Source organism: Phaenicophaeus curvirostris, chromosome 6 (genome assembly GCF_032191515.1).
Source record: "Phaenicophaeus curvirostris isolate KB17595 chromosome 6, BPBGC_Pcur_1.0, whole genome shotgun sequence".
Classification (NCBI taxonomy): domain Eukaryota; kingdom Metazoa; phylum Chordata; class Aves; order Cuculiformes; family Cuculidae; genus Phaenicophaeus; species Phaenicophaeus curvirostris.
The window spans coordinates 275,201-287,042 of NC_091397.1; the positions used below are offsets into that span (position 1 = coordinate 275,201).

Genomic DNA, 11,842 nt, shown 5'->3' on the forward strand with positions numbered 1-11,842 from the left:
ATTTGCATAGCTCCGCCCCAGCTCCCCGACTGGTCCCGCCCCCTCGGCAGCGCGCGCGCCCCCATTGGCCGGCGCGGGGCGTCGATCTGCGTACAGCGCGCGAGAGCACCGCCCCCGGAAGTGGCCGCGGGGCCTGCCGGGAACAAGATGGCGGCAGCGGCGTGCGGGGGGCGCTGAGCGGACCCGGGCGGCGGCGGCGGCTGCCAGCGCCATGTACGGACCGGGGAGGTGGGGGAGGACGGCTGGTACCGGTGCCAGGGAGGGGGCATCGGGAGGGCGGAGCCTTCTAGGGGTGCTGAGGGGAACGGGGGGATCGGTACCTGGGGTCTGGGGGGTAGAGATACCGGTACCGGGGGGGGCCAGAGGGAGCGGGGATGCCTGGTCCAGGGGCGGGGAGGAGGATCAGGAGAGCGGGGGTCCTGTGGGAGCCGGGGCTGGGGGTCGGTACCGGGATCTGTGGAGACCGGGGAGGGCGGAGGTCCCGGTAGTGGGGGAGCAAAGCCTTCAGGTGAGGGGGGGGGCACTGAGGGAAACGGGGGCAGGTGTGCTGCTACCTGCACCGTGGGTCCAGGAAGGGTGAGGGGAGCAGGGGAGCGGGCCTTCAGGTGACCCCGGGGGCTGGAGGAGTAGGGGAACCGTTACCGGGGGGCTGCGGGGAATGGGGAGGCCAGGGGTGCCGGTTTTGGTGGGCAGGGGGGGGCATTTGGGGGTCCCGGAGGGGCAGGGAAACTGGCACGGGGTTTAGGGGGGCTGCGATACCTGTATCTGGACCGGGGGGATCCAGCATTTGGGGGGACCAGGGGCTGAGGGGAATGGTGGGAACTAGTCCTGGGGGCCAGGGGCGTCCAGGAGGGTGGGGGTCCCGGTAGCCGGGGCGTGGGTCCCTGGGGAGAAGGGTCTGGAGGGGACGGGGGAGCCAATACCAGGGTGGGATGTCCTGGGAGAGTGGATCTGGGGGGCAGGGGGTACCAGGACTGGGGGAGCAGCGTCTGGGGGTGCTGCGGCTACTCGTAACGGGGGGCGTGGGGGCAGCAGGGGCACCAGTGCCATCAGAAGGGTCCCAAGGGTGTGGGGTCTGGGAGAACTGGGGAATGGACTGGGGCGGAGAGACCTTCGTGTTCCCCATGCCAAAAGGTCTCTGTGGGTGAGATGTGGGGCAGCACCCCTGGATCCCAGTGTGGATCCTCATTCCGAGGGGTCTCTGTGGGCAGGGATGTGGGGCAGCACCCCCTGGGATCCCAGTGTGGATCCTCATTCCAAAGGGTCTCTGTGCTTGGGCTGTGGGGCAGCACCCCTGGATCTGGGATGGGATCTGGTGTGGATCCCCATTCCGAGGGGTCTCTGTGTGCAGGTATGTGGCACCGGCATGCCTGGATCCGGGGAGATCCGGACGCTGGGATCCCCAGTGTGGGTCCCCATGTCCCTTGGCAGCTCCAGGCTCACCGTGTCCGTGTCTCTCCCACAGGGTCTCCCGGTTCCCCGCAGCCCCCGCCGCCGCCCCGCGCCCGCCATGCTGCGCCGGCTGCCATGGCTGCGCGCCCTGAGCCGGGTCCCGCGGGGGCCTGGCCGCCGGTGACGGCCGCGGCGCCGCGATGCATCCCGGCTGCTACTGCGCGGGCCGGGCCAGGCCGCGGGCGCTGCTGCTGCCGCTGGAGCCCTGTGGCCATGGGCTGCTCCACGCCGCCGGCCCGGACGCCGGCCGGGCTCGCGGCAAGCCGGAAGAGCTGGAATTTCATCCACGAGAAGATGAGCTACGACACCTTCTTCACGCTGAAGCGGCTGATCGAGCGCTCGCGCAGCGTGGGCGAGGTGCTGCGCTGGGTCACCCCAGAACCCCGGCAAGGTCTCCGCCAGCCACTACCCTATCGCGCTGCACAAGCTGGGCCAGCTCCTGCAGCAGGGCGACGGCCGCGGCCCGGCTCGCGTGCTGGAGCAGCCGGAATTCCAGGTGCTCTGCCAGGCCATCATCGGCGGCTGCTCCAAGTTCGATAACTTCAGCATCGTCAACTGCCTCTATGCCGCCGCCGCGCTGGGTGAGTGACGCTGGGGACGCAGATGGAGCAGGGTGCTGGGGATCCGGATGGAGGAGGTGGAGGGAGCTCCTAGCGCTCCCACCGTGGAGCTCCTGGTGCTCCGGCTAGTGGAGATCCTGGCTTTCCTGCTGTGGAGCTCCTGGTGCTCCGCTAGTGGAGATCCTGGCTTTCCTGCTGTGGAGCTCCTGGTGCTCCGGCTAGTGGAGATCCTGGCTTTCTCCTGTGGAGCTCCTGGTGCTCCAGCTAAGTGGAGATCCTGGCTTTCCTGCTGTGGAGCTCCTGGTGCTCCAGCTAGTGGAGATCCTGGCTTTCCTGCTGTGGAGCTCCTGGTGCTCCGGCTAGTGGAGATCCTGGCTTTCCTCCTGTGGAGCTCCTGGTGCTCTGGCTGTGATGATCCTGGCACTCTTGCCAGTGGGAATCCTGGTGCTCCTGCTGCCTGGAAGGATGTGCCGGAATGGGAGCCGCTGTGTGAGCGGTGCCCCACGGAGGCGGCTGCTCCGGGTGCTCAGCTGCTCAGAGAACCAGGAATTAAGGCCTGGCAGCATTGGGATAAAGCGCTTTGTGAGGTTTGTTCCAGTCCCTGGAGATGTGGGAGCATCAGAGGCAGCGGGAGCCTGGCTCCTTTCCCGGCTGTGAGCCCTGTGCCGTGGGCACTTAATCTTGGGAAAGGAGGCTCTAGCGGCTGGGATTCCAGCGCGGAGCAGCTCCCAGCTCCTCCCAAGCAGATTCTTCCAGCTGCAAGGGCAGCGATCACGTTCCTGCGGCCCCGCACACATTTCCCAGCGCTCCGTTCACTGTTTCATCCACACGTGGGGCCGAGGCCTCGGCCGAGCCGCACTTGGAGCCACCAGAGTGATGCAGTCACTCCTGATCCCGGCGAAGGCGGCAGGGAGGCCGTTCCTGCTCTCCCCCCTCGGCCGCCCGGCGCCGGGTGTTTGTTGACACGGAGCTCTGAGCTCGCTCTGGCGCTGATCCGCGCTCTGTTCTCTGTCAGACGCCTTCCCCGCTCATTAGTTCAAATTCCAAATGCCGTTCCAAGGCCTTTTTACGGACCAGAGCATCTGCTCACCCCAATCCTTCACTTCCCACCTTCCCACTGATCCTCGATTGATGCTGAAACGTGGAGCTAACCCCGTGCTGCCTGTGGAAAGCTGGAGCCTTGTCAGCTGCCCTCAGAGCACCATGGGCTCCCGGTGCCTCCCGCGGCACACAGCCCTTCATCTGCTTCTGGAAAAGATCCCTCCTGACACGCCAGCGCTGGCCTTTGCCTCTTCCCAGAGCCGTGCTGCGTGCTGGCCTCTGCGCTTGTATAATGGGCCTAGAGCCGCAGAGAAGGAATTCCACTGGGAGCTGAGTCTGGATGGCGAACACTAAGCTGGAAAAGGGGAGGTTAGGGATGCATAAGGGTTCATTCCTGCCATACCCAGCTGGTTTTCGAAGATTTAATTCCTATCATTCCAGTCCTCAGTTCAGCAACGTCCCGATGTCTGTCTCCTTTTCCAACCAAAACCTCGTTTTAAAGCACTTTTTTAGGAAATCTGTTGATCCTTAAGGAGTTTGCAATCAGAGTTAAACCCAGCTTTGCGGATGACCTGAAGAACATGCCTATTGGTGGAGTGGGTGGGAATAATCCAGTGGCTCCAAATGACTTTTCCGAGGGTGCCGATGCGCCAGCGTTCTGGTCCGGCTTGGCCAAGCCGATTCCCTTTCCTCTTTCTCCCCTCCAGTCGTGCTGCTGGCGTGGCTGACGCCTCCTCTCCAGCTGCCGTCTCCTGCCTCGGTGGGTCCGTGTTTCCCTGATCCCTCCCTAATTCCCTGCTCCCTGTTGTCCCGCAGGGCTGCCCGGGGAGTCGCCGCTGGTGCGGGTGTTGGAGGAGGAATCCCGGAGCCGCCTGGGCCGCTTCAACCAGAAGGACGTCTCCATGGTTTTCAGCAGCGTGATGCGGCTGCACCCATCCAGCCCACACCCGCTAGTGGAATCCTGCCTCAGCAGCCTGGAGCGGCACCTGGAGAAGGAGCGGCACCCCCAGACCCTCTTCCTGCTCCTCTCCTACTATCGGCTCCGCGCCCAGGCGCTCCAGGGCCACCCGCCTTCCGACCAACAGCTCATCAACAACCGCAAGATCCTGCGCCTCGTGCGGCACACGCTGGGACAGGTCAGCGCCGTGCGGGAGCACGAGCTGGCGCTGCTGGACGAGATGCTGGCACTCTCTGCCCAGGAGGCCAACAACAAGGCCCTGGAAGCCATCTTCAGCTCCCAGCTCTTCTATGAGAACCGCCAGGAGCGGTTCATTCGCAGCATGGCAGGTGAGCACAAATCTGGGAGACCCTGCTCCAGCACGGGGCCGCTGGACTCCATCCCTGCGCTCTGGGAGCTGCTTCCCTGGCACAGGGCCTGCTGGGCTCCATCCCTGCGCCCTGGAAGCTGCTCCCCCGGCACAGGGCCTGCTGGGCTCCATCCCTGCATGCCAGGAGCTGCTTCCCTGGCACAGGGCCTGCTGGGCTCCATCCCTGCGCTCCAGGAGCTGCTCCCCTGGCACAGGGCCTGCTGGGCTCCATCCCTGCGCTCTGGGAGCTGCTTCCCTGGCACAGGGCCTGCTGGGCTCCATCCCTGCGCCCTGGAAGCTGCTCCCCCGGCACAGGGCCTGCTGGGCTCCATCCCTGCGCTCCAGGAGCTGCTCCCCTGGCACAGGGCCTGCTGGGCTCCATCCCTGCGCTCTGGGAGCTGCTTCCCTGGCACAGGGCCTGCTGGGCTCCATCCCTGCGCCCTGGAAGCTGCTCCCCCGGCACAGGGCCTGCTGGGCTCCATCCCTGCATGCCAGGAGCTGCTCCCCCGGCACAGGGCCTGCTGGGCTCCATCCCTGCGCTCCAGGAGCTGCTCCCCTGGCACAGGGCCTGCTGGGCTCCATCCCTTTGCTCCTGGAGTTCTTTCCCCGGCACAGGGCCTGCTGGGCTCCATCCCTGCGCTCCCGGAGCTGCTCCCCTAGCACAGGGCCTGCTGGGCTCCATCCCTGTGCTCTGCCTTCTCCAGGAGCCGCATCCCTGGATGGGGCATGCTGAGCTGTATCCCTGTGCTTCTCCCACTCCAGGAGCTCCTTCCCTGTACGAGGTGCTCTGGGCTCCATCCCTGTGCTCCACAGACTCCGAGCCTCCCTGGAGCAGCCCTGGGATTGGGAGGGAACCATCTGGGAGCAGGAGAAGTGCTGCCTTAAGCTGCTCTGTCCCTGCCGTCCCACCTCGGGTCTGGGAACGGGCTGTTTCCCTCGAGTTTCCAAGGGGCTCCACTCTATATGCATCTCGGCTGTGCCTGGGGTGCAGTGTTCTCTGGCAGGATGGGAATCCTCTGCAGCCTCTCCCAGCGCCCATAACTCGATGGGTGCTGGAATCCTGTAGGGTTAAGGAGAGGTGGCTCTGCTGCCCCTCCTGCTGTGGCTCCTGGAGAGCTGGGGTTGGGTTGGATCCGGCTGCTCTGATGGTGCTTTGCTCTGTGCAGAGTGGCTTCCCCGGAAGGCAGAAAACCTGACTCCCTACACCATGGCCCTCATCGCCAAGTACGTGGCCCGGCACCGGCTGCGGGAGCCGCGGCTCCTCGACACCATCGCCAACTTCCTCCTGAAGCGCGGCGAGCAGCTGGACAGCAAGGTGAGCGTCCTGGGATCGCTCCAGAGTGGGAGCTGCCTCCCTTCTCCACATCTCCCTGATCCTTGGGGAAGCCTGCCCTCCGTCCCACTGTCTGGCCCATCCCGACTGCCTCTCCTCCAGGTGATCCAGAAGCTGGTGTTCCCCTTCAGCCGGATGAATTACCGCCCTTCCAACCACGGCGAGCTCTTCCCGAAGCTGGAAGCCATCCTGGAGCAGAAAGCCGGCAGCTCGCCCCTGGCCACCGTCAACATCCTGATGTCCATGTTCCAGCTCAGCCACTTCCCGCAGTCCGTCCTGCACCAGGTCTTCTCCCCAGCCTTCATCACCAACGTCATGAGTACGTCCAGCCTTTGCTGGGATGAATCCTGCCCTTGGAGCTGGGACAGGGGTGGAGTTGGAGGGTGTTGGAGGGAACGGGCTCTGCTCGGAGCGCCTCGTCCCCACCCTGCTGCCCTCTCCCCGCAGGCAGCCCCTACGCGCTCATCGTGCGCCGCTACCTCTCGCTGCTGGACGCAGCGGTGGAGCTGGAATTCCGGGATTACAGCGGCCCCCGCCTTGACCCGCGCTACCGCGTCCTCATGTTTGAACACGCCCTGACGGCCGACGAGGCCAACAGGAAGTACAGGTGAGCGGCCGGAGCGCCGGGAGTGGGAGGGCAGCTCCAGTGCGGATGCGGCTGGGGTGTGGGACCCCGTGGAGGAGCCAAACGGAATCATTTGTGTTGGAGAAGGTCCTTAATATCATCGAGTCCAGCCGTTAATCCAGTACTACTGACTCCAAACTCTGTCCCAAAGCGCCACATCCACACAGCTTTTCCATCCCTCCGGAATGGGGTCTCCTCCACTGCCCTGTCCCGATCCCCGACGGCCCTGTTGGTGATGGGGAATGCGCGATATTGGAAGGAGCATTCCTACAGAATGAGTTGAACCGTGTCCTCTTCCTGCCCTGGAACAGCACAGCCTGGAGCTAGAGGCTCCATATTCCTGGCTTGTGGATGTGTCTGGTGGGAATGCAGGCCGGGATCTGTTCCTAGGGTGCATCCCGACTCCTGTCTCTCCCCACAGTTACAAGGGGCTGGTGGCTGAGGCGCTGCGGCAGCTGGTGGGAGAGGAATGCTACCGGCAGGACGAGGTGCTGCCCCCGGGATACTGCACAGGTAGCCAGGCCGGGCGGGAAGGGGCTCTGGAAGTTGGGATTGGGGGGCTCTGGGGGCGGCAGGAGCCTGTGGTGCTCGAAGAGACTGGAGGCGGCAGGGTTATTCCAGGCAGGACTGGGTTTGGCTGCTCCGTCTCCTTGTTGCCTTCTCCTGGTGTGTCGGGAAGAAGCTCCCGGAGTGGCTCTGGCTGCGGGACAGCTTGGTGAGGTCACTACAGGGTGTCTGATATCCGTGTGCTCTCTCTGCAGACTTCCTGCTGTGGATTAACCGCTCGGGCACCGTGCTGCCCCTCTCCCGCATCCCTGTGGCTTCCAAAGCTCCCTCTTCCCACCCTACGACATCCCCGGCCGCCGTCTCCCTGCGCTCCAGCGTCCTGGCCCTCACCTCGGACTTGCAGGACTTTGCTCCCTTTGCTCCGGAGACGCCGAGCAGCCCCGCGGTTTCCCGGGAAAACAGCCTGGCTGGGAGATTCCTGCCCACGCTCTGTCCGGCGCCGGGGGGGCCCTGCTTCCAGCCCCCCGCGGACTATTACTGCATCCCGAGCAAGGAGGCTTCCCTGGAAAGCCAGGGCAGCTCCACGCTCAGCAGCCCTTCTGAGTGCCTCTCTGCGCAGCCGGCCGGCACGCCCGACGGCTCCTCCGCAGCCACGCTCTTCCAGTTCCCCATCGGAAAGATCCTGGAGGAGCAGGAGGCTCCGGCCAGCTGCCCTGACCACGACCGCTTCCAGGGGGAGCAGCCCCCGGAGGAGCCACAGGGAAGGAGCCCCACGCCTGGAGAGGATTCCGGCCCTCCACCCTCGCCGTGCCGGCCCAGCCCCAAGCGGGGTCCGGCTGATCCACACGGAGTGGAAGGCATTCAGAGGTATGGAGCCGGGGGGTGTCGTGGGATAACGCTGCTGCTGTGGGGCTCCGCTCCCTGGGATAACGCTGCTGCCTGTGGGGCTCTGCTCCCTGGGATAACGGTGCTGCCTGTGGGGCTCCGCTCCCTGGGATAACGCTGCTGCCTGTGGGGCTCCATTCCCTGGGATAACGCTGCTGCCTGTGGGGCTCCGCTCCCTGGGATAACGCTGCTGCCATGGGGCTCCGCTCCCTGGGATAACGCTGCTGCCTGTGGGGCTCCGCTCCCTGGGATAACGCTGCTGCCGTGGGGCTCCGCTCCCTGGGATAACGCTGCTGCCTGTGGGGCTCCACTCCCTGGGATAACGCTGCTGCCTGTGGGGCTCCGCTCCCTGGGATAACGCTGCTGCCATGGGGCTCCGCTCCCTGGGATAACCCTGCTGCCGTGGGGCTCCTCTCCCTGGGATAACGCTGCTGCCGTGGGGCTCCACTCCCTGGGATAACGCTGCTATCGTGGGGCTCTGCTCCCTGGGATAACGCTGCTGCCCGTGGGGCTCCACTCCCTGGGATAACGCTGCTGCCCGTGGGGCTCCGCTCCCTGGGATAACGCTGCTGCCGTGGGGCTCCGCTCCCTGGGATAACGCTGCTGCTGTGGGGCTCCGCTCCCTGGGATAACGCTGCAGCCATGCGGCTCCGTTCCCTGGGATAACGCTGCAGCCGTGGGGCTCCGCTCCCTGGGATAACGCTGCTGCCTGTGGGGCTCCGCTCCCTGGGATAACGCTGCTGCCTGTGGGGCTCCATTCCCTGGGATAACGCTGCTGCCGTGGGGCTCCGCTCCCTGGGATAACGCTGCTGCCGTGGGGCTCCGCTCCCTGGGATAACACTCCTTGTCTCACTCTCTCCCGGCAGGGTGGTTCTCTCGGTGAATGACAAGTGGCATTACTGCCAGAATTCCGATATCCTCGTGGGCTCCCGCGCCATGAGGGACCGGCACCTGCGGCTGCTGGGATACTGCCTCGTACAGGTACGTGGGCGCTGCTCCCTCTCCCCTTGATCTCTGGGCTGCAGCGCTGGCATCCCCACTGTAAACACTCCCGATGGAACTCTTCTTCCATGCCTGGGAGAGCTGGGAATGAGGAAACCTCGAGGCTTCCCCGCCACCCCCATGGTTTTCCTCAGATTCCCTCGGAGACTCTGGAGCTTGGGTTGAGGAGTGCAGCTCCTCCAGGAGGATTTGTGGGGTGGTTTGTAGTTTGGGGATGGATCTGACACTCAGAAACTCACTCGGAAATGCAGACCTCGTGTCCCTGCTTGTGTCTGCCCTTCGGAATCACCAGAATCGCAGTCCTGAATCCATCAGGCAGCCCCACGACCATTTCAAGAGCTCCTTGCTCTCCTCCTGCTGCAGGCGCAGCCGCCTCGTTCCTCATTCTGGAGTTCCCAGTGTGTGTCGTTCAGTTTAGAACCATAGAATAACCAGGTTGGAAGAGACACACCAGATCATTGAGTCCAACCATTCCTATCAAACACTATTTATTCCAATGATTGGAGCCGCAGCATTGCCGTGGGGATCTGAGGCTGTGGAACATCAGAGCTGGACCGGCTCCCTGCTCCCAGCTTTGCCAATTCCAGCATGGATCCAGGTCCCTAAATACTCCACCGCTGCGCTGGGCAGCCTCTGCCAGCGCTTGACAACTCTTTCCATGAGGGACTTTTTCTCCATATCCCACCTCACCCTGCCCTGGTGCAGCTTGAGGCTGTTTCCTCTCATCCCATCCCTTGTTCCTTGGGAGCGGAGCCCAACCCCACCTGGCTCTGACCTCCTTTCCGGGAGCTGCACTTCCTCACTCCCTGTGTTTGGGATCAGCTGCTTCATCTGGGAGCGCGGTCAGGAGTGACTGAGTCCTCGGGAGCTCTTCCCCGGTCCTCCTGGATGCAGGACAGGGCTTTGGTCGCATGCACTCTTCTGTCACCAGCAGCAGAAAATGAGTGTGGAGCAGGGCACGGATCATGGGGCTGTGGCTCCCATATCCCATACTTTACTTCCACATCCCATACTTTCCTCCCATCATCATCCTCGTGGCCCTTGGCTCTGCCTACACCTCACTCCAGGAGCCTGGTGCCAGAGGATCTCGCCAGTGCTGAGCAGCAGAGAAGGATTCGCTCCCTTCGCCTCTGCTCCCAGGGCTCTTCCCAGCCCTCTTGGAACGTTGTTTGCCTGGAATTGAGACTCCCTTGGCCTTTGATCCCAGGGCTATTCCCAATTCTCTAGGGATGCTGTTGGCTGTGGATTGAGGCCCCCTTGGCCTCCGCTCCTGGAGCTCTTCCCAACTCTGGGGATGCCGCTGGCTGCCCCTGCCGGACGTTGTCAGGCCCCTCTCTCCCTTTTCTGCAAAGCCCCTTTCCAGTCGGTTGTTCCTGGCCTTTCCAGGTTGTTCCTGGGCTCGGGGCCGTTTCCGCAGCCCCCCGGGGATGCGATTATCCAATCATCCCAGTCACTGCTGCGGACGCTCCACGGAGTTGGCTTCTGGGATGTGCCAGATGGGACGGGATCCAGCTGGACACGGCGCCGCTCCTCGCGCTCTCCGAGCCTGCCAGCTCCCTGCGGGCTCTTGCATTCCGGCCGCCTGCCGGCTCGGAGCCGTCTGGGAATGCGTCAGGGCCCGTGCCAGGACCGCGCTGCTCCTCGGGTGCCTCTGTCCAGAGCCTCCTTCCAGGAGAGCCGCTCCTTCCCGGGTCTGCCAGCGCCAGGGCTGGAATCCGGATCCTTCCTTGCTTCCGTCCCCCGGCCGGACCTGCCGGTTGCTCCCGTTCCTCTGGAAGCAGCAGGTGCTGCGGGATCACCCCCTCCAGGTGCTTTGCCCACGGACACCCCAGCTCCCGTCCCTTCCTGAGCTGGATTTTCCTTTCCCTGGTGATCCTGGCACTTTGCTCACAGACGGCTCTTCTCCTGCGGGAGTTTCCAGGGAGGCCATCCTTCCTGGAATTCCGATGCCACCCTGGAGCCCTGGCTACACGGGGGCTTCTTAGCAGGCCGAGCTCCAAGGAGGTTTGGGCTCCGTGTCCCTGCATCTCATCAGGATCTCCAGGTCTGCCACAGGATCTTCTTGTGCTTCCATGGAATCTTTTAGGATCCTCGAATCCAGCTGTTAAGCCAGCATGGCAACTGCCAATCCGTGTCCCCACACGCCGCAGCCGCAGGAACGGTGACTCCACCACTGCCCAGGGCAGCCTTGGCCGGGTCCTGAGAACCTTTTCTAGGAAGGAATTTTCCCCACTATCCGAGTACCTTATTCCCGGGAGGGAGGGGTTGGGCTGCAGCTGTGTGTGTGCACGGCTGTCCGGCCTCTCCGGTGCCCGGATTGCGGTTCCGTTCCATCCTGCCTCCTCCGGGGGCGTTGGACCCGCAGAGCTCCCTGCCCTCCCTGATACCCCCAAGTCTCCTCTCGCCCTGCGGCTGCGGGTCTGGCTCTCCCGGCCCTTCCCAGGGGGTTTGTTCCTGCTTGGGTTTGCCAGGCCAGGGCAGGGAGTGTTCCTGTATCCAGCTCAGCTTTCCCAGTGGGATCTCTGCTCCTCTGGGCCAGGGGCAGTTGAGGGGGTGTCTGTTTTCAGGAATCTTGGAGCCTCCTTTCCTTGGCAGACTGGATAAAATTCACCATTCCCCGTTCCATCCCGCAGCCCTTCCTTGCCCGTTCCCAGTTCCGTCCCTCATTCCGCTGCTGCCCCTCGCCCCAGGCAGCGGGTGGGATCCCTGTTTGCTCTCCCACCCTGCTTGGGGCTTGGATTTGGGGTTCGAGGTTGGGAGCAGCTCCAGAGTTCCCCTGGCCAGGGTGCGCTGGGACTGGGGTCGGTGGATCCCGATCCCGGGGGCGGCCGTGACGCCTTCTCCCGTTCCCTTCCAGCTGCCGTACACGGAGCTGGAGAAGGTGAGCGGCATCGAGGAGGCCAAGCTCTACCTGCGGCGGAAGCTGAGGGAGCTGCGTCTCTGAGCGACGGAGCCCGGGCCCGGGCGGGAGTGGGGGGCGACGGAGCCGCCATCTCCCAGGGGATCCGGGCCGGGCTGGGGGTGCAATGGGAGCTGCTCCTAGATATTTATTGCCGTTAGCGGGGTCCAGGGGTGGATTCCGGTGTGCAGGGAATGGGGGGGGCTGTGCCGGGAGGGGCACGGGGGCTGC

At 64.3% G+C, this 11,842-nt stretch overlaps 1 protein-coding gene across 1 annotated transcript in view; it reads left to right on the plus strand.

Annotated features, from left to right (window-relative positions):
- Positions 1-11,832, plus strand: part of FASTK (Fas activated serine/threonine kinase) — a 12,734-nt gene extending 902 nt beyond the window's left edge. The window contains 11 exon segments of the mRNA XM_069859991.1: positions 51-213; positions 1,466-1,827; positions 1,829-2,033; positions 3,870-4,340; positions 5,527-5,675; positions 5,796-6,012; positions 6,141-6,300; positions 6,740-6,831; positions 7,080-7,692; positions 8,577-8,691; positions 11,570-11,832. Of these exon segments, the coding sequence (XP_069716092.1) occupies positions 51-213; positions 1,466-1,827; positions 1,829-2,033; positions 3,870-4,340; positions 5,527-5,675; positions 5,796-6,012; positions 6,141-6,300; positions 6,740-6,831; positions 7,080-7,692; positions 8,577-8,691; positions 11,570-11,656 (2,634 nt within the window). The 3' untranslated portion in view covers positions 11,657-11,832.
- The last annotated feature ends 10 nt before the right edge of the window (positions 11,833-11,842 follow it).